Below are 26307 nucleotides of genomic sequence, written 5' to 3'. Positions count from 1 at the left end.
CTTGTTTCTTCAAAGTGATGCGCAGCGGAATACAAAGAAACAAACTACAACAATGCTAACAATAGGATTTTACTTGGTATCCACCTCACAAGAGGTGACTAGTCCAAGTATCCACGCACACACACACACCTCCACTAATAAACACTCCTTTTCGGTAACTACCGAAGGCGGAGAAGCCCTACAAGACTCTCAATACAAGTAGAAGAAAGGGTAGTAAAGAATAAGCAAAAGCTTACAAGAGATGCAGTAAAAACCCTAGCTTCTTCTTCTTCTCGTTGCAACTCGCCTCTTGACTTGGATGAACCTCCAAGAACCTTCAAGAACTGGCGGTGAGGAGCTTAGAGAGTGCTGGGAAGGAGCTGTGTTGAATCTGGAATGAATCGGTGAAGAGATACCGAAGGAAATGAACGCCTGCGGCTTAAATCGGCGCTAACGGTTGAATCCCGATCGATTGGAATGCTCCCAATCGATCGGGGAGGCTTTGGATCGATCCACGGATCGATCCAGAGCGCCTCTGTGCTCTGGAAAAATGCCTGGATCGATCCACGGATCGATCCAGCGCTTATCGCGCGAATCAGCAGCGTCCCAATCGATCCACTGATCGATTGGAACCTCTGGATCGATCCACCGATCGATCAAGAGGGGTTCTGTTCGCGGGGACTCACCGGATCGATCGGCCGATCGATCCAAACCTGCTGGATCAATCCACGGATCAATCCAAACCTGCTGGATCAATCCACGGATCAATCCAGATCTTGGTTTTTGCCCAAAACCAAGTCCAAAGCCCCCTAAACCAACATCTAGTCAACCATGACTTGTTGGTACATAAGACCTAGCATCCGGTCACCCTTGACTAGCTAGGACTCTCTCACCAAGTGTCTGGTCAATCCCTTTGACCCACTTGGACTTTTCTCTTCTTGCCAAGTATCCGGTTACTCCCTAAGATCTACTTGGACTTTTCTTCCTCGTGCCAAGTATCCGGTCAATCCCTTTGACCTACTTGGACTCTCACCAGATGTCTGGTCAACCTTGACCCATCTGGATTTCTCTTGCCTGGCTTCACTCACCAGAACTTTCCCAATTTCCTAGCTTCACTCACTAGGTCTTTCACCTTGCTTCACTCACCAGGATTTTCCTCCTGCCTAGCTTCACTCACTAGGTCTTTCCTTCTGCCTAACATCCCAGTTAGGACTTCCCAGTCAAGTATCCGGTCATCCTTGACCTACTTGACTCTTCTTCAATCAACCTTGCATTGTCAAACATCGAAACCCAAACCAAGACTCAAGCTTGGTCAACCAGGTCAACCTTGACCTGAGGGATGTTGCACCAACACATCCTACCCATTTTCCCAAGGAAAGATCGAATGCAACTTTCCATTCGGCTGGATTACAACGCCACCAACAATGAGGCTGAGTATGAAGCCTTGATAGTCGGCTTGCAAGCAGCACAGCATGTCGGAGCCACAAAGGTTCTCATTCACTCAGACTCCCAATTGGCCACCCAGTAGCTAATAGGGGCATTCAATATAAGCAACCCCTGACTCAAGTTATATGCAGAAGCTTTCGAGATGTTAAAGACAAATTTTCAAGAAGTCACTGTACAAAAGATTCCTCGAACAAACAATCAAGTAGCAGATGAACTAGCTAAGTTAGCTAGTTCATTATCATCGGTCGTGATTAGCAAACAAGTTTCGTTGGTGGCACATATTGATCGGATGGAGGGAGTTATCTTTCCAAGTGTCTGGAGAATGTCACTAATCGAATTTCTCTGATCGGGAAGTATGCCAGCCGACCAAGAAGCGACGTGTCTATGACGGTTCACCTTGGTCGGAGATCAGCTATACAAAAGAGCCTTCTCTAGGCCTTTGCTCAAGTGTGTTGGACCAGAGAACGCAACATACATCTTGCAAGAAGTGCACTAAGGCTCCTATGGAAGCCATCCGGGCAGCCGTTCGCTAGCTCGAAAGATTCTCCTGGCAGGATACTGTTGGCCAACTCTCCAAGAGGTTGCCGCTCGGACGACAATCACATGCATGTCCTGCCAAAAGTATCATAATATTTTGTATCGACCGACCGACCGAAGAGATGAAGTCATCCATGGTATCCTGCCCGTTCGACCAATGGGGCATGGACATCGTAGGACCATTTCATATGGCGACCGATCATCGAAAGTTCCTGCTTGTTGCCGTGACTACTTTTTAAAATGGGTGGAGGATGAACCCCTGGCGAAGATAAGCGAGCAGGTGGTCATCAAGTTCATTTGGTAGCACATCCTTTGTCAGTTTGGCGTTGGCCCTCCGACGCTCAAGTCAAAATCAGGAAGAGAGAATGAAGTAATCAAGAAAATAAAATTTTTTGCCTTTCTTCATACCTAGTGTCCCCTTTTATACCTTTCCCATTGATTGTTCATCTGCCCTTATTTAATGATATTCATTACCAGAGGAAGGCTTCTTTGTCTTGACTTCCGTGCATTAATGATTGATAGAGTGTTCTTCTTTGTCTTGGCTTCTTTATATTTAATGATAGATGGAGTTCTCTTTTGTTTTCTTGTCCCTTCCTGTGACATCATTTCTTGTGCTAGGCGGTCCGAGCAGCTCTCTTTACCGTCGATCGCAATGACCAGCTATGGATTTTGTTCATTCACCCAACCGGACGGATGATCCACTTGCCTGACCGACTGGGTGATCCTCTTGCCCTAATCCTTCACCAACCATGATAACCAGACAACCAATGATTTTGATGTTTGACCACCTTGACTTTGACCGACATCGTGTCAACTAACCTGTGATAGGTGGGCCCTCCCTTTATCACCGCATCACAAGTCTCCCCCTCAAGTCTAGTCGAAGGAGGCTGCAAGTCCGACTGACTGGACAAGCTATGTCTTAGGTGCCTCTGCCTCTGAAGCCCGATCTGCCCAAATGCTATAATATCCGATCGGACTATGCTAGGTGACCGACAAGCCGACGTCGCTCAGCTGCATTTTGCCATTGTCTGGTTCAGTCCAGTGACGCGCCCCTTGTGACAATCGACCTCGTTACTTGTGCCAATCGGGAAGATGAGCAACAACACTTCGCAAATTATCTTCTGTTATGCGTTTCCTAGGGCGAGTTTGAGTCTGACCAAGACTGACATCAGCCAAATTTCTTAAAGACCGTATAAATCCTCACTGATTATGGGCAAGCACGCATCCATACGCTTTTAATTAAACACATTAAATGCTATCCGGTGACCGCAAGACATGTGTCCCCCACTGCCGCCGCATGCTCGATGATAGGTGGACATTCGCATGTGATGAGACGTGCACCTTTTCAAAATCAACTGTAGGATCTGCGTCTAGGTTTTCGTAACCTTAAATTGGATGGCTGAGGTCGATCAGCTGTGAGGTTTATAAACATCGCTTGCTTCATCTTCTTCACTTTACGTCATCGTCTTCGTCTGCGAGCATCTCGGCGACACCGCGCTTTGCTTCTCTCTAGTAAACCATCGTCTTCCTTCGATCGAAGTTGGTCGTTGCTCGTAGTGTCTCCTTTTTTGAGTCACATTTCTTCATTATTTTCCAAGTTTTAGTTTTGATGGCCATCTCTTCACAGCCTCCTGCATCCGTCCCTGGGCTCTGGTTCACATCCATTAAGTCCAAGTTCGACGGAAGTGATGCTGAAAGTTTGAGAGATGCTTTTGAAATTCCTTCTAATTACCAAATTGACCTTACCTCGACATTTGACCGCCCGAACGAGCCACCTCCGGGTTTCATTTGCTTCTTTAGGGACCAATTTACCATCGGTCTGCGGTTCCCGATCAACCCCTTCTTTTCAACCGTTTGTAAATATTTTCGCATCTCTTTACACCAACTAGTGCCGAACTCCTTTCGACTTTTGTGTGGGGCCGTCGTTCTATTCCACCTGTATGTCATACCTCTTACTCCTTGGCTCTTCAATTATTTCTATTATCCCAAATTGTCTGAGTCGGGGACTTTTCTTTTCAAGCCGAATGGGCCTTGTGTTCTTTGATAAGATGCATTCCTTCAATAAACATTAGAAGGAATATTAATTTTTTGTTTGATTTACCGAGCGACCAGACTTCCCCACCATATGGAAGGTGGAGGTGCCGAACCCTCCAGAGCTCAAGAAGTATAAGAGCCGCTCGGATTATCTTCACGCAGCTTCATGCTTGGCCGGTCAGAAATATCATATACATAAGTTGCTATTGGAAGGTGCCCTATATGTTTGGCTTGAGCCTGATCCACATAAGGCTTCCGTCCAGCCGAGATATGCTCTTTCTACATCTAGCTTATGAATCTAACTAATTTCTTCCTTTCTTTTGTAGCCGAAGTCATGTTGCATGAGCGGCTGGCCGGTAAGGCCAAGCTTGTGGATGCTGAGATTAATGCCGCGATTGTGGCCAAATCGAAGAGTCGCGGGCTATGGTCAGTCGATTCCCATGAGGATCCGCTCGGCAAGGAGGAAGGAACTCAAGTGCTGGGAAGCGGCGCTGGAGGAAGAAAGGCGGCTGCGAGTGATGCGGCGGGTGCCACAACGGATCTTCTGCCCGAACTACCGTCTATGGTTCCAATAGCAGTCACTTCAGAATCGGCTACCTTTGACCAGCCCCTTCAATATCGAAAAAGGCGCCGAGCGGAGGGGTCTTCTCACACTGCTACTTCGGCCCTACAAACCTCCCCTGGGATCAACTCACGTCCTCCATCTGAGCGGGGCGAAACTTTGCCACTCCTATCCATGCGGGGTGAGACCTCTCTTCCAGCTCTTGAGCAGGGCCTGGGGGAACTCCCGGCGTCGATGTCTTCCGATCGGATGCCATCGCTGTCCGGGCTGCCTCAAGGGATGATTTGCGCATCGCCTGTCACCTTCATGCCTCCACCGGTGGCGCAGGCGTCTCGCATTCGACCAGCCTCCCCCAGTCCGCCGGTCGGACATCTTCTGTACCTTCTGGCCCGAGTAGCCAGAGATCTATAATGTCAATTCTCCATTTGCTGACTGACGAGTACCGCCATGCGGATAACCCAGCATCCCTCACCCTCGAATATCAAATAAGAATACAAGGGCCGCTTGCACAAATATGGGATGATGCACGAGCCCACGCAGCGGTTGTATCTCCGAGGGAATTGGCGAATAGCAACACCCAGATGTCTACTAGGGTATGTAAATTTGTCTCCTTCTCCTTCATCCACTCGGTTCGTATAGTACTTAACGCTAAAAATTTTACAGTATTGGGTGGAAAGCCTAGCCATGTGCCATAGGCTCGCTTACCTGGAGCATGATGTTAGTTAGAGCCCTAGAGCCAATCATTTGATGATTATATTATGGACTTGTTGTATCATATTCTTATATAAATAAAGGCATTTTGTTTTGGTTATTATACTTACTTGTATTGGTGCCAAATAAACTAAATATAATAGCGTCCTTGAGTAGAAGGTTCTCACCTATATTAATCGGTTAGTTGAACCGATAGTGAGATGCTATAGGGAACACTACTCTTAATCATTCCTAGTCGAGTATTAACATTCAGGGACAATATTAATGCAATAAGACTAGCATGTAGGTCAACTCGATGACTTGATCTCACAAGTCATGGATATAGAGATATCAAGTTGACACATGGGTATACATTGGAGAATGTACACTGAATGACCCGCCATGAGAAAGTATCATGGATCATTATATGAGTGTCATATACTTTCTCATGTGGCTATTAGTATGACTACTAGACCTTAGACCTGAAGTCACCATGGATCCCTACATAAGGAGTTATGTACTTTGGTTTCGTCAAATGTTACCCGTAACTGGGTGGACTACAAAGGTGATTACTGGGTATGTAACGAATTATGCAGAGAGATGTGAGTGATGTAGATGTGATCTATCCCTCCTATATGACGGAAGCGACATTAATATTCTTGATAGAGTTAGACCACGAAGTGCATGGCCATGCCCAAATGAGTCAATATGAGATATTGAGCTCATTTGATCGAGTGAGTCTACTTGGAGTTCAAGATTTAGATTGATTAGATGATGCCACGGTCTATGCCTCACATTGATCAATCTAGATGTTTAGGATAGAAGGACACTTGTCATATATTGTGAGGAGTCACAATTAGTAGTCACTTATGCTCACTACTTCAAGATCGAGGCTTAGTGCTATGGTCCGCATCTTGAACTTCTTCAAGATCGAATGTACTCCCACTAGTCTTTCTAGAAACAAAGTCCCTTTCTAGAAAGACCCCAGTTTTTGCCACAACTACCTTGTGCTGACTGGGAATGTAGAAGTAATATCTGTTAGTTAGAGCCCTAGAGCTAATCATTTGATGATTGTATGGACTCATTGTATCATATTCTTGTATATTAATAAAGGTATTTGTTTGGTTATTATACTTATTTGTATTAGTGCCAAATAAACTAATTGTGACTCCATTGTCTGGTTCAACTTCCATCAAGGCTTCAGTGCTATGGTCCGCATCTTGAACTTCTTCAAGATCGAATGTACTCCCACTAGTGTTTCTAGAAACAAAGTCCCTTTCTAGAAAGACCCCAGTTTTTGCCACAACTACCTTGTGCTGACTGGGAATGTAGAAGTAATATCTGTTAGTTAGAGCCCTAGAACCAATCATTTGATGATTGTATGGACTCATTGTATCATATTCTTGTATATTAATAAAGGTATTTGTTTGGTTATTATACTTATTTGTATTAGTGCCAAATAAACTAATTATAATAGCGTCCTTGAGTAGAAGGTTCATACATATATCAATCGATTAGTTGAATCGATAGTGAGATGATATAGGGAACACTACTCTAAATCATTCCTAGTCGAGTATTAACATTCAGGGACAATGTTAATGCAATAAGACTAGCATGTAGGTCAGCTCGATGACTTGATCGCACAAGTCATGGATATAGAGATATCAAGCTGACACATGGGTATACATTGGAGAATGTATATTGAATGACCCGCCATGAGAAAGTATCATGGATCGTTATATGAGTGTCATATACTTTCTCATGTGACTATTAGTATGACTATTAGTCCTTAGACCTGAAGTCACCATGGATCCCTACATAAGGAGTTATGTACTTTGGTTTCGTCAAACGTCACCCGTAACTGGGTGGACTATAAAGTCGATTACTGGGTATATAACGAATTATGTAGAGGGATGTAGATGAGATCTATCCCTCCCATATGACGGGAGCGACATCGGTATTCTTGATAGAGTGAGACCACTAAGTGCATGATCATGCCCAAATGAGTCAACATTAGATGTTGAGCTCATTTGATCGAGTGAGTCTACTTGGAGTTCAAGATTTAGATTGATTAGAGGATGACACGGTCTATGCCTCACATTGATCAATCTAGATGTCTAGGATAGAAGGAAAATGTCACATATTGTGAGGAGTCACAATTAGTAGTCACAAGGTGATGTTGGATCTCAACATTCTTGTAACTTGGGTAGTAATGATGTGTTGCTAGATACCGCTCATTACTTATGCTCCTAAATGGGTTTAGGGCATTGCCAACGTTACAAGAACCTATAGGGTCACACACTAAGGATAATTAGATGGAGATTTGGTTCATACGATGAACCAAGAGGATTAGATTCATTTGATGAATCAAATTGGATTAAGAGTAATCCAAATTGGGCTACTTGAGTTAGACTCAAGTTGATTCATGTATTTAATGAGTCTAATTTAGATTATGACTCATTAGATCAATTTAATTTAATGAATTAGATTCATTATATTAAGTTGGCTTGAATCAAATGGTTAGATTAGATCAACCATGAGAGAGATTGAGTCAAGTTTGATTTGACTAGAGAGGAAGAGGAAGAGTCAAGTTTGACTTGACTCTTTGCCACATCATGAGTGAGGTGGCAAGATGTGGACCAATAGTGTTGCTCCACATCATCTTGCTTTGCCACCTCATGGAGGTTACAAGCCTCCATTGCATTTAATGTGAGTTAGCCACATTAAATGAGTGGAGGTTACTCATTTGCCACATCATTGTGAAGTGGCAAGATGTGGACCAATGGTAATGGTCCACATCTTCATGATGTGCCACATCATAGGAGTTACAAAACACCTCTTAATGGCTTCACATTAATTGTGATTAATGTGGAATGGGAGTTACACTCCATGGAGTGGCCGGCCACACAAAAGTGGTGAATGAAATTTGATTTTATTCAAGTGTGATTATTACTCCTTTCTTCTTCCTCAAGCTCTCCCTCTCCCTCTCCTCCTTTTGTGAAAGTGGCCGACCACTTTTGTGAAGGGAATGAATTCATTTTTCATTCAAGTGTCATTTACATCTTCTTCTTCCTCAAGTGCTCTCTCTTCTTGCTCTTCCTCTCCTCTCTTGGCCGAACACCATCTAGGTGCTAGCACACCTATTGTTTGGTCTTCTCCACCTAATTAGTTCGTGTAGATACTTCTAGAGAGTTGTCTACTTTGACAACTTGAGATCCGACATCTCCTTGGACGAGCGGGATACGAAAAGGGCACGCATCGAAGGTATAAAGGGTTTCCTCTTTGTAAATCTAGTGTAGATCTAGATTAGAAACTCGTACTCGTATTTTTGTTTTATTTCTACTTCGCACGGTTCCAGTGGCTTGGGGCTTCGGGGTTTCTGCGACGCGAAAATGCGGTTTTCGTGGCCCGAAAAACCCAACACATGAAGTCCAGCAACTTCACGCCTTAAGTGGCCAGTCATCTGCTTCACAAGCCCAACTAGAGTAGATGAACGCCAAGCTGACTCAACTAAGAGTTGATCTAGCTAAGAGCGTCGAGCAACTAGAGGTAGAGCAAGGAAAAAATGTCGAGCAGGACACACAAATAGCTCGACTTAATAAGAAGGCCAACACTTTTGAATCCAAAATCCATTCGTCCAAAACTAGGAAACTCTGGGCTATTGAAGATCTGGAGATCAAGAATAAAGAGTTTCGGGTGTTGGCTCAAAATTTGGAGGCGGAAGTCGCGCTGAAGGACGAGAAGGATGGATGGCTGGCTGAGCAGGCTACAATGAAGACCCAGCTCGACGCCAAGGATGAAGAGTTGGCCAGTTGAAGAAAGAACTTGAGGCCTCCTGAGCGGCCTTAAAGACTTATCAAGAAGTCGAGTCGAGTAGGTTTGATGTCATGAAGCAAGTCTATATTTGCTCGGATGTTTTTAATGATAAGGTCGCCGATCGGACACTTTGTTTATTCGACCTGGCCATCGAAGGGACGTTCGACCAACTCAGGTAATGTAGCTATTTCCCCGCTGCTCTATCAAGCAAGGTCATCAGTCGGGATAAACTGACGGAGTCGCTGCTTGATGATGTCTTAGATTATTTAGAGTGAGCTTGTTGAGCGTTCGACCTCTGTAAAATTTTTAAGTTTCAATGAATGTTTGTCCACCGGTAGTCCTTTATATTCTTTCTAGTATCTTTTTTTGACTCATTTTTCAAGCGTCGCGTAAATTGTGGCCTTGTGTTTCTTCTGATGGGCAATGACTTATCTACTTAGTCGATCGATCCTTTTAGTTTGCAAGGTCATTGCTTGAACGTTGTAGTGTAGACATGGGTTTAAGGTCACCGCTTGACTGCTGACGGTGACAAGGGTTTAAGGTTGTCTCTTGGTCGTTGACGGAGACAAGGGTTTAAGGTCGTCACTCAACCGCTGATGGAGACAAGGGTTTAAGGTCGTCGCTCGACCGCTGATGGAGACAGGGGTTTAAGGTCGCCGCTCAACCGTCGTGAAGACTAGGGTTTAAGGTTGCCGCTCGATCGTCGGTGAAGATTAGAGTTTAAGGTCGCCGCTCGACCGCTGAAGTAGACAGGGGTTTAAGGTCGTCGCTCAATCGCTGATGGAGATAGGAGTTTATAGTCGCCGCTCGACTTTTAACTTGGCCTAATTGGCCCAAGAGTCTGGAGAACATTGGTTTTTATTCATGTTGGCCCTGCATTTAGAAGGTATACACATAAGTACATTTATATTTGCTCACACACCTCTCAGCCCGACCTATAGGTTTGAAGATGATTCGCGCTCCACGGCCGCTCGAGTTATTTCCCGTTTTCATCTTCCAAGTAATAAACCCCCGAGCGGAGTTTTTGTACGAGCTTGTAAGGTCCCACCTATGGTGCCTCGAGTTTAGTGATGTCACCGACCAACTTGATTTTCTTTCAGACTAGACCACCGACCTGGAAGGAACTCGGGATCACCCTCCTATTGTAGTTCTGCCTCATCCACTGTCGGTACGTCATTAGTTGAATGGCAGCTTTATCCCACACTTCATCCACCAAGTCGAGCTCCATTCGCCTTCGTTCGCTATTTCATTCGTCATAGAGTCGCACCCAGTCGGATTCTATTCCAATCTCTAAAGGAACCACCGCTTCTCCCCCGTACACCAACTGGAATGGTGTTATGTCGGTCGACTCCTTTAGAGTCGTTCGAAGTGCCCACAAGACACTTGGGAGCTGGTCTACCCAGCTACCTTTTGCGTGGTCGAGTCGAGTTCGTAAGCCTCTGAGGGTCTCTCAGTTTGTGACCTCCACTTGACCGTTGCTCTAGGGGTAGGCGAATGATATGAAGGCTTGCTGGATGCCATAGCCTTCACACCACTCTTGGAGCCTCTGTCCTAAGAACTGCCTCCCATTATCCAAGACGAGCCGGCGAGGGATGCCGAATCGATAAAGGATGTGATGCCAAATGAACTTGATAACCATCTGCTCACTTATCTTTGCCAGGGGTTCAACCTCCACCCATTTTGAAAAGTAGTCCACAATAACGAGCAGGAACCTTCGCTGACCGATCGCCATGGGAAATGGTCCTACTATGTCCATGCCCCATTGGTCAAACAGGTAGGATACCGTGGGCGTCTTCATCTCTTCGGTCGGTTGGCGTGAAATATTGTGATATTTTTGGCAGGACAGGCATGTGGTTATCGTCCGAGCAGCATTCTCTTGGAGAGTTGGCTAGAAGTATTCAGCTAGGAGAATCTTTCGAGCTAGCGAATGATCGCCCGGATGGCTTCCACAGGAGCCTTGGTGCACTTCTTGCAAGATGTACGTTGCATCCTCTGGTCCAACACACTTGAGCAAAGGCCTAGAGAAGTCTCTTTTGTACAGCTAATCTCCGACCAAGGTGAACTGTTCGACACTCTTCTTTAATAGACGTACCGCTCCCTGGTCTGTCGGTGTACTTCCCGATCAGAGAAATTCGATTAGTGGTGCTCTCCAGTCGTTTGGAAAGACAACTCCCTCCATTCGATCAATATGCGCCACCAACGAAACCTGTTCAATCGACTGACAGATCACGACCGGTGATAATGAACTAGGTAACTTAGCTAGTTCATCTGCTGCTTGATTGTCTGTTTGGGGAATCTTCTATATAGTGACTTCTTGAAAATTTATCTTCAACTTCTCAAAGGCTTCTGCATATAACTTGAGTCGGGGGTTACTTATCTCGAACACCCCCGTTAGCTGCTGGGCGGTCAATTGGGAGTTTGAGTGAATGAGGACCTTTGTGGCTCCGATATGTCGTGCTGCTTGCAAGCTAGCTATCAAGACTTCATACTCAGCCTTATTGTTGGTGGCGCGATAATCTAATCGAACAAAAAGTTGCATTCAGTCTTCCCTTGGGAAAATGAGCAAGATGACGATCCCGCTGCTTTGTCGGGTGGAAGAGCCATGAACATATATTCTCCAATTTACTTCTGGCTCGTCATTCTGGATCTCCGTGATGAAATCAGCCAACGCTTGAGCTTTTATAGCCGTTCACGATTGGTATTGGATGTCGAACTCACTTAATTCAGTGGTACACTTGATTAGCCGACCGGATGCTTCTGGGTTGAGGAGGACTCTTCCCAAGATGCTGTTGGCCATCACGATAATTGAATGGGAGAGGAAGTATGGGTGGAGTCTCCGAGCAATTAGTACTAAAGCGTAAGCTAATTTTTCTAGACCAGTGCAGTGAGATTCAACATCTTTCAATATATGGCTTAAAAAATATACAGATTGTTGCTCTTGCCCATTCTTCTTAACAATGCCGAGCCGATCGCATTTTCGATGGACGACAGATAAATCCAGAGCGACTCTCCTGCGCTTGACTTAGCTAATATAGGCAAGGATTTGAGATAATCTTTAAGTTCTTTGAATGCCCGGTCGTACTCCGCATCCCACTGAAATTTTATCACCTGACGTAGCACTTTGAAGAATGGTAAGCTCCGGTCGGATGACTTGGATATGAATCTAAACAGAGCAATAATGCACTCGATCAGCCGTTGGGCTTCTTTCAAGTTGCGTGGCGGTGACATATCTTGCAGAGCCTTATCCTTGCTCGGATTCGCCTCAATCCCCCGCTCAGTGACGATATATCCTAGGAATCTGCTGCTTTTGGTACTGAACAGGCACTTGTTCGGGTTCATCTTTATTCCATAAGCCCTCAGAGTTTGGCAGGTCTCCTTGATGTCTGTGCAAAGATCAATGGCCCTTGGAGATTTTATTAGTATGTCGTCAACATATACCTTTATATTGCGGCCGATTTGTCACCAAAACATCTTATTCATGAGTCTCTGATAGGTGGCCCCGACGTTCTTTAGTTCGAACGACATGACGTTGTAGCAGAATATTCTGTCGACCATAATAAAGCTGACCTTTTCTTGATCTTCTCGAGTCAGCGACACTTGGTGATAACCTTGATATGCGTCGAGCATGCAGATCAGCTTGCAGCTGGCCGTAGAGTCCATCATCTAGTCTATCCGGGGCAACAGATAGAAATCCTTCGGGAACGCTTTATTCAGGTCACAGAAGTATATGTAGACCCTCCATTTGCTGCTCGACTTGGGGACCAGTACTATGTTATCAAGCCAGCTCGGAAATTGTACCTCTAGTATGTGGCCGACCTCCAACAATTTCTTTATCTCCGCTCAGATGACCAAGTTCTGTTCCGCGCTGAAGTCCCTCTTCTTCTATTTCACTGGCCGAGCATCCGGTCGGACGTGTAGCTCATGCTGAGCCACACTCGGTGAAATACCGAAAAGCTCATGTGTCGTCCAGGTGAACACATCATGATTCTGTTTGAGGTAAGCTATCAGCACCACCTTTTTCTCGTCCTCCAGATCGGCAGCAATGAAGGTAGTTGCTTCCGGGAGGTCAGTGTCACGCCCCGGAGGAGTCTCTGCCAGAAGAAATTTCGACAGCATCTCCCTTGTACGGGTGACAATCTGAAACTTTCTACAATGCCCTCAGGGCCACATATACATCGGCCAACATGACCGGAACAACAACAACAAATAATAATGCATCACCACGCAGTTTAATAGAAAAACTCAACTAATGTAACGATAAAGAAAAGTTATCTAAAAAATCCTACTCAACTACACCCATAAAGCTCAAATCTGATATCCTACTCCATTACACCCATGAAACACAAATCACAACGAACTCACCTCTTCTGTCATCCAGGCAGGCATGTAGCAAAAACACATCCAAATAAAACTCATCGACAATAAAGATAACACAATATCCAAGTGTCAAAACTAGAACAAGTCTAAAAAGTATAATAAGAAAACCCAAAAGATAAAACACATCACGATCCTTGCAATCTGCAGGGGACTAGCGACTAGAACTCCTCCGGACAACCTCAACCTGAAAATAGTAAATATCCACGGGGTGAGTCAACTCCTTAGCGGGTAATATTGACATGCATAATAAGAAAATAATAACTAGCACTAATCATGCGTACAGTCTCCTGTTATAAGAATGATAGATGCAACTGAAATAAACAGGAGAAAACTGTACTAACTAGGACCTGAGTATAAGTATAACAAGGTCGTCAGATCGAAAGGTATCAAAAATCTTGTATGCATGTCAAACATATGCATCCAACCAATATGTAGCAAATAAATGCAGCAAACACAAGCAATAAATGCATCAATACGTATGATGTTAATGACATGTCCTGGTCACCCCTACTCTCCAGTTAGCCGTCTCACACACGATGGTGAGACCGAGTCGGTAGGGCTGTGACAACCGTGCACTCTGCCATCACTGCTCCTGATGAGTGCCTGAGTGGACGGGATGCTGTCGGAGTACACCTATCCGCCTACCCCAAATCATAAGCGGGGGAGTTCAATGCTCTCATCTCCCTGAGCAAGTCCAGAGGAGGGATCCCTGTCCTACTACAACACTGCGTCACACTACCCATGAGTGGACCAACGGAGCCCTTGACGAGCACCTACTGCAACACACCCTGACTGATAAGAACCATTGACCTATGAGTGGTTGTGTGTGCAGATCCATGTAACTGGCGATGTGCTCAACAATAATGGAGCCGACTATCGCGTAGCATGCAATCATGCGAGATGATGCATGTCACTAAGCATGACAATATCCTGAACCTATCCATATATATAAAATATGTACCCTAGCATCAATGGATCAAATCCGAAGATCTAAGGTACACAGGTAAGGTATGATAAAAACCTAGTCCGGTATATCAAAATGCATGGTATGTCATTACCTCTATGATCATAAGTAATCTGAAGGGTATAAACATGAATGCTATACAGGTAACAATCAAAGCATGCTCAGGAAATAGATAAAGACATACTGATGCAGATATAAATATAACTATTACTCTTTGTTAAAATCTACTATGCATATCAAATGACCATATCAAAAGATAAATTAAGGTACCTGCCTCCAATAAAAAGGATCGTATCTGAAATAGATCTCTCATCGAGACACCATCTCGAGTCAAAGTTCTATGATATCAAACAGATAATGTATTTAACTATATAGCTAAATAAAAATCTCTAAACCTAAAATAAATCCAACAGTTGATTAGGGTTATTTGCTTTAACCCTAATCATCCCCTTAGCTTAATCTAAACAAATAAATCTAAGCACAATCAACTACTAAATGATCAAATTACACCATGATCTACCACAAAGATCCATTATCCACAACATGTAACTAAATCCCTACACCTTACCTCGATTCACAACCGATAAGGTTGCTGGCTGGAGTGTTGCCGACAAGGAAACACTACAGGAATCTACCTCTCTGCCCTGATCACTTGCTGTCCACCAAGAAATAAAGATCATTAATCCAAAATAACACATAACAATCCTACCCTAGTAGCTTACCGATGGAAACAACCAGGGATGCTTACCGTGTGTTAAATGGAAGCTTTAGCACAAGATAGTAGATCCAAGCCGGCGATGAAGCGGAAAGGTCGAGGCTAGGGCTTAGAGAAAGGTTGCTGTCGACGGTCTCTCTGTGGCGATCAGCGTCGAGGATAGGATTGGTGCTGGTTGCTCATGGCATAGGGCAGCGTCAACAGTAGAGGAGAGTTCGGGAATTAGGGCACGGTGTGGAGGTGGCCGACACTGGTCCCGTGCGACGACGGAGGTCCTAGGGCAGAGGGGCTGTCGGAGTTGGCTGTGGTGGTCAGTGGCGCTGAAAAGGGGTGGACCGCCGACGCTAGGCAGAAGGAAGAAGAAAAGGGTCGGGGCAGAGCCAAGAGGAAGGAGACGAGGAAGATCTAGGGCTCGGCTGGCGACGCCGCTGTCGGCTGTGGCGACCCGAGGGTGACGCGACAAGAGGAGAGGCACAGAGAAGGTCTGCGTGCGTCGGGTGAGCGGCTTGGGAGGGAAGGAGAAGAGAAGCTTTGGCTTCCCTTGGCCACGACCCTGTACGGGAGGGGAGGAGAAACCGCTCGCTTGCGGTTAGGGCAGAGATCGGCGCGAAGGAGGAGGTAATCGGCGTAGGCTCGGGCGCGGGCAGCAGGGAAGGAAACGGCGATGGGAAGAGGAGAAAAGAGAAAAAAAAAAGGAAATAAAATAAAAAATTTAATTTTTCCTCGCTTAATGGGGTACCATAAACAGGCTTTCCCGGACCCAGTTTTATCCCCGTAAACGAAGTCATACGGTCTCCGAAAATTTTTCAAAAATTCTGAAAAATTTCCTTATGGTGATTCGCCCATTTTCGGTATTTTACAGTCAGGGTGGGTCTGAACTTCTTTTTCTTCATAAACCAGAGTGGCGGGCTTTTCAACGATGACGTTCACCTCCAGGCGTGGGGTCTTCCGAGTGGCTCATGCTTCTATTTTGACCATCTCGACGTAACAACGCCGAGCGACCAACTGATCTCCTTTGACTTTGCCTACTTTGCTATCCATCGGGAATTTGATCTTCTGGAAGTAGGTGGACGCCACCGCTCGGAACTCATTGAGTGCCGGTTGACCCAAAATAACGTTGTAGGCTGAGGGAGCATCTACCACTATGAAATTTGTGGTCCTCGTCCGCTTCAGGGGCTCTTTTCCAAGTGAGATGACTAACTTAATCTGGCCGATCAACAAAACTTCGTCGCCCGTGAAACCATAGAGCGGAGTCCACATGGGCAGTAGTTGACTCCTGTCAATTTGCAATTGATCGAAGACCTTTTTGTATATAATATTTATCGAGCTCCCTGTATCAATAAAAGTTCGATGGACTGTATAGTTGAAGATTACCACTCGGATGATTAATGCATGGTCATGGGGGACTTTCAATCCCTCCAAATCCTTAGGGTCGAAGCTAATCTTGGGTCCCTCAACTTTTTCTTTACTGCAACCAACAACATGTATCTCGAGCTGACGAGCATGCAACTTCCTCGCTCGGTTAGAATCTCTGTCGGTCGGCCCTCCGGCGGTCATTCCTATCTCCCCTCGAGCGGCATTATTCCGGTTCTCTTCTTCCCTTGCGGACGGTCTGGTCCGTTCGGAAGGGGCTCGAGCAGGGATTCGGTCCTTATGGTAGTGGCGTGGCTCGATCGTCCTTTCCTTCTTCCTTCATTCTGCATGCAGATCGACTTCAATGATGTCAAACTAAAATTGGCGATCGACGGCGGTCTTCACGCGGAATTGACCTATTAGCTGCTAGGTCGTAGCAGCCCCTGGTGTTGTGCGTCGTTGACTGGTGGAAACCGTAAAACATTGGTGCCCACCTCTTGCCTCCTGGACGAGCGACCGCCACTTGCTATACGGCATGTGGCTTAGTCTCCTGGTGTGAAGGAGCTCCCTACCGGGGCCCTTTAGGTGGCTGATGACTGCTCGACTAACGTCGCTTGGATGCCACTTTGGGATCGACGGCTGTCTCTTTATTCCTTGCAGCCTAGGCTTCTTCCAGATTAATGTACTCATTGGCCTTCTTTTGGAGATGACCAAAGTCCTTCGGAGGTCGCCGAATGAGCGATCGAAAGAACTCTGAGCTCTTGGGTGAAGACGTTCACCAATACATCTGAGGAGACTGTTGAAATGTCTATCACCACATGATTGAAGTGCTGGATATAAACCCTCAAGGCCTCTCGGGGTCCTTGCTTTAGCGAGAATAGGTTCACGCTAGTCTTCTGGTGGTGACAACTACTAGCAAAGTGGTGTAGGAATGTTGTTCGAAAGTCCTTGAAGCTGTATATAGAGCTGTTCGGCAACTGCTTGAACCATCGTTGCACCGATCCAGATAGAGTAGTAAGGAAGACTCAGCATTTCACCCCATCCGTGTACTGGTGAAGAGTGGCCCGTTGTCAAATTTGGCCAAATGGTCATCGGGATTGGTTGTTCTATTATGCTCTCTAATCGTTAACGGGGTATAATGCTTTGGCAGAGGGTCATTTAGGATCCCCTCCGAAAATTGTTGATTGACCCGCTCGAGCGAGTCATCTTCCCTCGGCGCTTTTCCTTTTCGTGCATCTCGAACATGCGCCTCATTTGAGGAAAATTCTCGGTCTCTATCCACTTGGCCTCTTTCTATTGGGGGAGCCCATGATAGTGCATGATTAAAGGGGATTGGCGCATTACGAGAGTCCCCATAGGAGCCGATCAGTCTCCTATTTGGCTCCTTAGCGGAAAATTGATCTTCTCGACTTCTCTTTCTCTTTCACTCTGCCGACCTACTGTAGAGGCAGCTGGCTCATGTATTGGCCGATCGGCCAACACCTATTGTTGTTGCTCTAGTATTTTCATCGCTCGAGCTTGTATAAGTGCATCGAGTTCGTATGAGTGCATCGAGTTCTTCTTGCGTCAGTGTCACCATTGTGAGTCGTCCAGCGTCTTCCATCTTCTTCTTCAGATACAGGCAACGTTCCATAGACAGCGCCAAATTGATCCTGCCCAAATAAAGGAAGCTGGAAAGCCGGGAATGAGATGACTGTTGACGGGTTGAAGACTTCGATCTTGCAAGCAAAACCAAAACTAGGGAAGAGGTCCCTGGTGTTGATCCTTCGACGCTCAAGTCAAAATTAGGAAGAGAGAATGAAGTAATCAAGAAAAATAGAAAATCTTACCTTTCCTCGTACCTGATGTCCCTTTTATGCCTTTCCTATTGATTGTTCATCTGTCCTTATTTAATGACATTCATTGCCAGAGGAAGATTTATTTGTCTTGACTTCTGTGCATTAATGATTGATAGAGTGTTCTTCTTTATCTTGACTTCTTCATATTTAATGATAGATGGAGTTCTCTTTTGCTTTCTCGTCCCTTCCTGTGATGTCATTCCTTACGCCGAGTGGTCCCAGCGGCTCTCTTTCCCGCCGACTACAATGACCAACTATGGATTTTGTTCATTCGCCCGATTAGATGGGTAATCCGTTCGCCTGACTGGCTGGGTGATCTGCTTGGCCTAATCCTTCACCGATCGAGATAACCAGATAGCCAATGATTCTGGTATTTGATCATCTTGACTTTGATCAATACTGTGTCAACTGATCCGTAACAGGTGGGCCCTTCCTTTATTACCGCATCAATTTTAATTATTTTGAATTAATATAATTTTTAATTTTATTTTTCTGTGTGAATGTTTTTATTTAAGTTACGCGATCATTCTTAGTTCCTACATGATTTTCTGTCGCATCAATTTTGCTTTTGAATTTGATGATGCGTCAAAAGGATTATCAGGTGGATGAATTCTTATGGAGTTAAAGGATTGAATCCAATCTGTACAAGTAAGGCTTTGACTTCCCTCTGAGTTGTATTAATGTTTCTACTGTCTTGATTTATTTAATCATGTGTATTTGATTTTTTCCTTTTATAAAATTATAAATATTATAAATTATTTTTCTCAAAATTAATATTATAATTATAATTTAATAGAATTAAAGATTACCAATATATTCTCTCATTTAATGGAAAGGAAAAAAAAATAATTATTTTTCATTCAATTTCAAATCCAATGGTTAGATGAAAATAGAAGGTATTAAAGTTTGAAGTTGTAAATATAATACTCACAACGTTTCCTCTTTAATTATTTTCCAAATATGAACGGAAGAGAAATGCTGTAATAATATAATTTAAATAATTTAAAAAATGTCTTTATCAGAGGAGAGGGGACTTAGATGTTTCATTATATACCATCGTAAACAAAATACACCACCAGTTTTAGGTAGAGCTTCTGTTTGGGAGCTAGGTTCAATTTGTTCCCTTTGTATGTTGATGGTGCTCTGTCTATTCATTAATCTGAGCTTGATGCGATTAATGTGCAGGTTTGCTTCGATTCTCAGCAGGGATGTCTTTGATGGATACTTTTGCAGTCATAGTCACAAGAAGACGAGTGTCGCTTTGTTTCGTGACTTGGAACATCGCTGCTCTTATGATCATGTTCCTTGTCTCGATGATCATACACACTGGAGCACTGGTCGTTGATGGAGAAGCTGATGATTCGCATTTAGAAGCCCATCTTAAACGCCTCAACAAACCTGCAGTGAAAACGATGAAGGTAATTAAATTGTTATTCTTTCTTCCTTTAATTTTGTATATCGATCCATATTGTAAAAATGAAAAATTTTCTTAATCCCATTTTTTGAATTTGTTTTCACTGCAGACACAACATGGAGACATATTTGATTGCGTTCCTCTGTACAAGCAACCTGCTTTCGATCACCCTTTGCTAGCAAATCACACAATCCAGGTTAATTTGATTAATAAAATTACAAGTGCATTAAGTTAATTAACAATAATGCATTTATGATATATGTGCATGCGTACGTATCAAATCTTATTTTGGGCCTTTAAGTTGTTATATATGTAGATGAAACCAAGCTTTGTGCCCAACATGGACGACGATGCTAATCATATTGGTAGTGATCCATTAATATCAACTAAGCCTCAATTAGAGATTGAAAGCTGCCCACTGGGCACAGTTCCGATAAGGAGAACTCAGATTAGCGATCTCCGTAGAGTTGCAAAGCTCCAAAACTACGGGAAGCGCGATGAATCTGATCATGAAAGACAAGAAGTGAGTAAATTAGAGTACATAGCTTCTAAAATTGCAAACTAAATGCATGCGTCTATATTAGTTTTACCACGTAAATTGAATTGAGATGTAGGTATGTACGTATATCATTATTAATTAATATAATTCTTTGCAGCAAGCAGGGGTGAAACTAGAACACGGAGGCCCTTATCTCGGAGCTAGAGGTAGAATAAATGTTTGGGATATCGAAGTCAGTGATGGTGAATGGAGTCATAGTGCCATTGAAATGTCAGACCGAAAAAGTGACTACATTGAAGCAGGATGGCTGGTAATTAATAATTAGGTTAATCTATATGTAGTTTGAGGTATATATATATATATATATATAATTTAATTCCTTCTTCAGGTGTATCCTCAACTGTTTGGTGATTCGAAAACTCGTCTCTACACTTTTTGGACGGTAAGACTTAACTAACTAGATCTCCTTAGCCAATTAATAGAGAAACTTAATTTGTAGAATGGCGGCTTTAGTTTGTTTATTCATCCTAAAATTATATATACAGGATGATGGGTACCAAAATACAGGCTGCTACAATTTGCTCTGCCCGGGTTTCATCCAAGTCAATCGGAACATTCCACTTGGTGGCGTAATCCAACCCACTTCTAGCTACAATGGGAAACAATATGCCTTGAACACAGTAATTTACAGGGTAAATAAGTGTTGCATGCATGCTTTAATTATTTTGTTGTTAATTTGTGATATATATATATATAGTCATTAATAAATTTTGTTCCTTCCTGTTAATTTGTGTATACGTGGCGATGGATGCGTGCAGGATCCGAAGGATATGAATTGGTGGTTGGAAATACATGGAGAACCGGTGGGGTACTGGCCGAAAGAACTATTCGGTGGCAGATTTGTAGGAGCTATGGACTTGAAGTGGATCGGGTCGATCCTGAACACTATGAGCGGCCACCGCATGACGACGACAATGATGGGAAGTGGGCGGTTCCCGGAGGAAGGATTTCGTAAGGCAGCCTTCTTCCACACTGTTGAGGTGATGGATGAAAGCGGCAAGTATGAACAGCCCACGAATCATGAGTTTTTCCAGACCAATAATAAAGGCTGTTATGAAGTGGATCCAGTGGGGGAAGAAATCTTCTTCTATTTTGGAGGCCCTGGTGGTCGTTATGCTGGTTGTAAAAGGTAGCTAGCTAGCTAGTTCCATGGATCGATCGATCCATCGTCAATTCTTGTTTGTATCAGTTGTACGTACGTACGACGTACGTGTCATTGCATGTAACATGATACTGGGATGGAAAATGCCTTCGATTATGAATAAAAATGCAATGGAATTTCAAATCCTTCAATGTATCATCCTATCTTAATTTATTTCTAAAATCTATATAACTCTGCTGGGTAAATATAAAGAGATACTAAAGAAACATTAATGGTCTTTTCTCCATGAATCTATTTTGCCTTTGATTTAATCGAGTCAATGGAAGCTTTTCACTTCTATTTTTGCATAATAAGATAGTTTCTTATAATAAAAGCCCTCAGGCGGGATGCTGTAACCAGGAGACAGGACAGGAACGGTTAACCCATACATCTGGGACTGGATTCTCTAGCTCGTTGGATATATCAAATGTCTATATTGTTCAAACTACGGAAAATGTTTGACTGCCACGTCAGAATTCATTTGCTTTTCTTAGATTTATTTGATGGCCAATCTGGACTAGAGTACAAATTAATTGCAAATCAATCGAGCACGTTTGTTGATTTTTCGAATGGGCTAGAAAAATATTTAATTCCTATTTACAATTATCAAATTTAAACATCTTCAATAATTTTTTGAACCAAATTTTAATCCATAATATTTTGTTTAACTGTATGGGAGCCACTCACGAGTAAACTTAATCAAACTTTGATTATTTTTATATAATTTTAATTTAAAATTGCTTAAATTAAGATTCAAATTATAATTGGAACTAAACTTGAATTTAAGTAGTTATTTCGAACTATAGTTAGATTTTGCTCGAATACAGTAATTTTCAAATAATTTAAATTGAACTTAAACTTGAATTTTATTTGGATACAAAATTATTTAATTTTTCGAGCTTTAAGTTGAATTCTAATATCATATATATTTTTCAAATTTAAACTCCAATATCACTATTTTCATATTATTCACCTTCATTCAGTTCATTTGCACTCTTAATTCATCATCAGAATATTAATTAATGGTAAGAGTTAAATATATGAACTAGAAAAAAATTATAATAATAAAAATAGATATTTTAATAAATTAGAAAAATTGTAATGGCTTGACAGTTTCATGAGTGTGATAAATAAACTATACTAAAATTTTTTTTCTTATTTTTCACTGATATATATTAAATTTAAATTCTTATAATAATTTTGTTAAACAGAATTTAATTTTTATTTACATTGGACTAAAGAAAACTCGTAGATTCTGGTTCTTTGTAAATTCATGTTTATAAGTTAATAAAAAAAACATCTTACATCTCAAACTCATTTTTTGTCATTAATTCAACATGCACTACTCAAAAACAATATTGATTTAGAGACTGAAAAATTTCCATCCCAAATCTATAATAAATTTAGCGATAAAAAGAATCGTCGCTAATTAACAATGAAAATGTTTTGTCACATATTAGTAACAAAATATAATTCGTCGTCAAATAAGTTGCCCATTAGCGATGAAATTCAATATTCTTCGTAGATTTACGACAAATATGACATTCGTTGCAAAATTCTGCGATAAATATGGAATTCGTCACATTATTTGCAATGATTTTTAGATTCGTTGTAAATTTTATGACAAATATAATTTTTGTCGCAAACTTTAGTGACAGTATTTGTCGCAGAATTTACAATGAATATCAAATTTGTTGCAAACATGTGGGACGAATACAAGGATTGGTCGCAAAATTTTCGACATCCACAGGCACGAACAATTGGTAATAATTATTTTTAAATTATTTTAAAAATCTGTAACAAATCCATATGTTAGTTGCCAATTTTACAACAAATCCATTTATATCCACGATAAATTCATGGATTCATCACAAAAATAGTCAAAAAAAAATATTAAAAATAAAATAACATTATCAAATATTTAACGCTCGTATTTTCTTTTATGTTATATTTTTCACTGCCAATGATGTTGGTCGTGTTGGAGTATAAAAAAAACCTTAGTTTGGTAGTTGATGTCGTTATAAAAAGTATGTATCACCAGCCATTTCTCTAAATCGTGATGGGGATATAGACTGAGTATCCCTTTAAACCTATCCCAAGCTTCATACAAAGATTTAGTCTCGTTTCGTCGAAATCCAGCGACAGTGTCGTACTTGAGATTTTGATGGACTGAGTCGAACTTCAATAAAAAAAGGCTCCTTTACATCGTCTTATTACTATATTAACTTGAAAAATCATCTACACTTTAAAATATAATCTTCCTTTCACTTACCATCAAAATTTTTTAATGAGGCTACAAAATGTACAATAAAATAAAGAGTTAAATAACATAAATATTTTAAAATATAATAAAAAATAAATATTACATATGATCCCGTCCGGAAGCTGAGTCGGATGGAGGTTGGCTGTGCTGTCGTCGGTGTTGACGAAAAGTCGCGGAGGTGCCTAACCGATCTGGTACCTGCTCGAAATGTTCTCACGGGCGGATGACGGGGGGTGATGATGGGGACGATGAGGCGAAAGTTCTGCACACACTCAGACAAGCCGCTCTCACATTAGAGACCAAGAATCAGGAAAAAAGTCCCCGGGTCAGGCCCTCCGACGCTCAAGTTAGGTACTTTTTCCCCAGAAGTACAGTGAAAGGATGAAAAGTAAAGGATGAATGCGTAAACACGAGTGAGCGTACTTGCGTAGAAGAAAGCTTCCCTTTTTATATGACAGTGGGTACTTCTGGAGTCTGATGAGTGTTCAGACAAGCCGCCCTCACATTAGAGACCAAGAACCAGGGAAAAAGTCCCCGGGTCAGACCCTCCGACGCTCAAGTTAGGTACTTTTTCCCCAGAAACATAGTGAAAGGATGAAAAGTAAAGGACGAATGCGTAAACACAAGTGAGCGTACTTGCGTAGAAGAAAGCTTCCCTTTTTATATGACAGTGGGTACTTCTGGAGTCTGATGAGTGTCAGGGAATGTCGGGTGTCAAGATTTGTCTGGCGGTGAAGGACGCGTGACTTTTTCCTATAGGTCGGCGGAAGGATCAAGGTGTCGCGAACCCTAGACCGTTAGTATATTCCCTGACATGCGGTGATTATTCTCTGACAGGTTGTTACGATTCCCTGACTTAATTGTCGTATAGTGCGTGCCCGCCCAGGTTTGTCAAACCTGAACTAGGTCTCCATACCTGCAAACCTTGACCTGTGGGCACAGACCTACATTCCATAGCCTTTATTCGCCTTCTTGTAAATCTAGATCTGTATGTCCTGGTGCATGTATTTCATTTTTCCTGTCTTAGCTCGTAAACCCTGACCTGTATGCCTTCATAAGCCCTGACCTGTGCGCTTTAGTCCTCTTGTCCTGACCTGTACGTCCTGGTCCATGTATTCAATTTTGTCCACCTTAGCTTATAACTCCTGACATGTACGCCATAGTCCGTGTGTTCCATTCTGCCCATCTTATCTCGTAAACCCTGACATGTATACCTTGGTCTGCTGCTCCTGACCTGCACGTCTTGGTCCATGTATTCCGTTCCTGGTTCACGCATTTTGTCCTTCATATCTCGACCTGTGATTCCTGACCTGTATACCCTAATCCGCCTATCCCGTCCTGTAATTCCCGACCTGTAAGCTTTTGTCCGCTTTCACCTATCCTGCCCTGTATGTTCTAGTCCACGTATTTTGTCCTACATATCTCAACCTGTGATTCCTGACCTGTATTCCTTAATATGCCTATCCCGTCCTACATGTCTTACCTTCTGCGTTCTTACTGGCCCTATGGGCCTGATCTCTGAATCTTACTTGCCCTGTGGGCCTGACCTCTGAATGCCACATAGGCTTAAACACGACCACTCTGTAATCTTGACTTTTGACCTACATGTAGGCAGGCCCTTTGACCGCCATGTAGACTTGACTTCTGACCTCCACATAGGCTTGACTTCTGACCTCCACATTGTTGGTTAGTCCTAGGAAGATTGTACCGGTTCCACTGTACAAAAATTTTGTACAAGTGTCGAACCTTTTTTAATAACCTATTGTGTTCTTTAGAAGTTAAATTAGGAATCATAAACGGAACTTAATATTATTGATTTCAAATTTAACTTATATGTTCTTAATGGTTTAGACTTGGATCGCAAGCGGAACTTAACACTATTGATCCAAATCCACCTATATTATAAATTCAATTAAATATTAATTTCTAAAATTGGCTTCCAGGACTGCATGGCGAGGCACATGACCTTCTTGGGTATGGGAGCATCCACCACCGCTTAGACAAAGCCTTTTAAGGAAAGCTAATATTTAATTTTCTTATATAACTCTAGGTTTAACCAAAAGGAACAATCTAATCACAAATTTGAAAAACAAAAAACACAACTTCGAAACAAACCTGAAAAACTAGAATCTAATGCCTCTTGTGCTTGGAATTCATACAAAGAAAAATAACTAGCATGATGCGGAAGAAAATTACTAGTTATACCTCTTCTTCGTAAGCTAATAACCTTGAGATCTTCTGCCGTATTCCTCGCCTCTTCTTGGATGTCGTGCAGGTGACGATCCTCCAAGATGAACACCACCCAAAAAGCTTTTCCTTCTTCTCTAAGTTTTGGCCACCACCACCACCAAGGAGCAAAAGAGAGCAAAGGGAAAAAAGAGGGAGAGAGGGCCGACCATAATGAGGAAATACACCAAGAGAATAAGAATTGATGTGTCATGAGGCCTCTCCTCCCCTTCTTTTATATTATTTGCCCAAGGCAAATAAGGAAAAACTTTTTATAAAAATTAAAATCTTCCTCTTGTTTTCCTTTTCCCCTTTTATTTTCCCTTTTCTTTCATCTTGATTGAATCAATCACCAAATCATTGATTGGATAATTTGATTTGATTGGCCGGCCC

The 26307-nt window shown here is 42.7% G+C and overlaps 1 protein-coding gene across 1 annotated transcript; it reads left to right on the top strand.

Moving 5' to 3' along the window:
- The first annotated feature begins 10912 nt into the window (after positions 1 to 10912).
- On the top strand, positions 10913 to 21417 carry LOC122027959. The gene is made up of 7 exons (XM_042586972.1): positions 10913 to 11042; positions 19497 to 19729; positions 19835 to 19921; positions 20042 to 20248; positions 20382 to 20534; positions 20770 to 20916; positions 21043 to 21417. Exons 1-7 carry the CDS (start codon positions 10913 to 10915, stop codon positions 21415 to 21417), a joined length of 1332 nt encoding a protein of 443 aa, XP_042442906.1.
- Positions 21418 to 26307: the final 4890 nt, after the last annotated feature.

Source organism: Zingiber officinale, chromosome 10A (genome assembly GCF_018446385.1).
Source record: "Zingiber officinale cultivar Zhangliang chromosome 10A, Zo_v1.1, whole genome shotgun sequence".
Taxonomy (NCBI): domain Eukaryota; kingdom Viridiplantae; phylum Streptophyta; class Magnoliopsida; order Zingiberales; family Zingiberaceae; genus Zingiber; species Zingiber officinale.
The sequence above is the reverse complement of the archived record's forward strand: the minus strand, read 5'-3'. Positions and strand labels throughout refer to the sequence as shown.

Excerpts from the sequence above, each read along its gene's own strand:
- LOC122027959 (XM_042586972.1), top strand. The coding sequence starts at position 10,913 with ATGTGGTTATCGTCCGAGCAGCATTCTCTTGGAGAGTTGGCTAGAAGT. Across the intron at positions 19,730-19,834 it reads CTGCAGTGAAAACGATGAAG|ACACAACATGGAGACATATT; the intron begins GTAATTAAATTG and ends TTTTCACTGCAG. Across the intron at positions 20,249-20,381 it reads CTGATCATGAAAGACAAGAA|CAAGCAGGGGTGAAACTAGA; the intron begins GTGAGTAAATTA and ends AATTCTTTGCAG.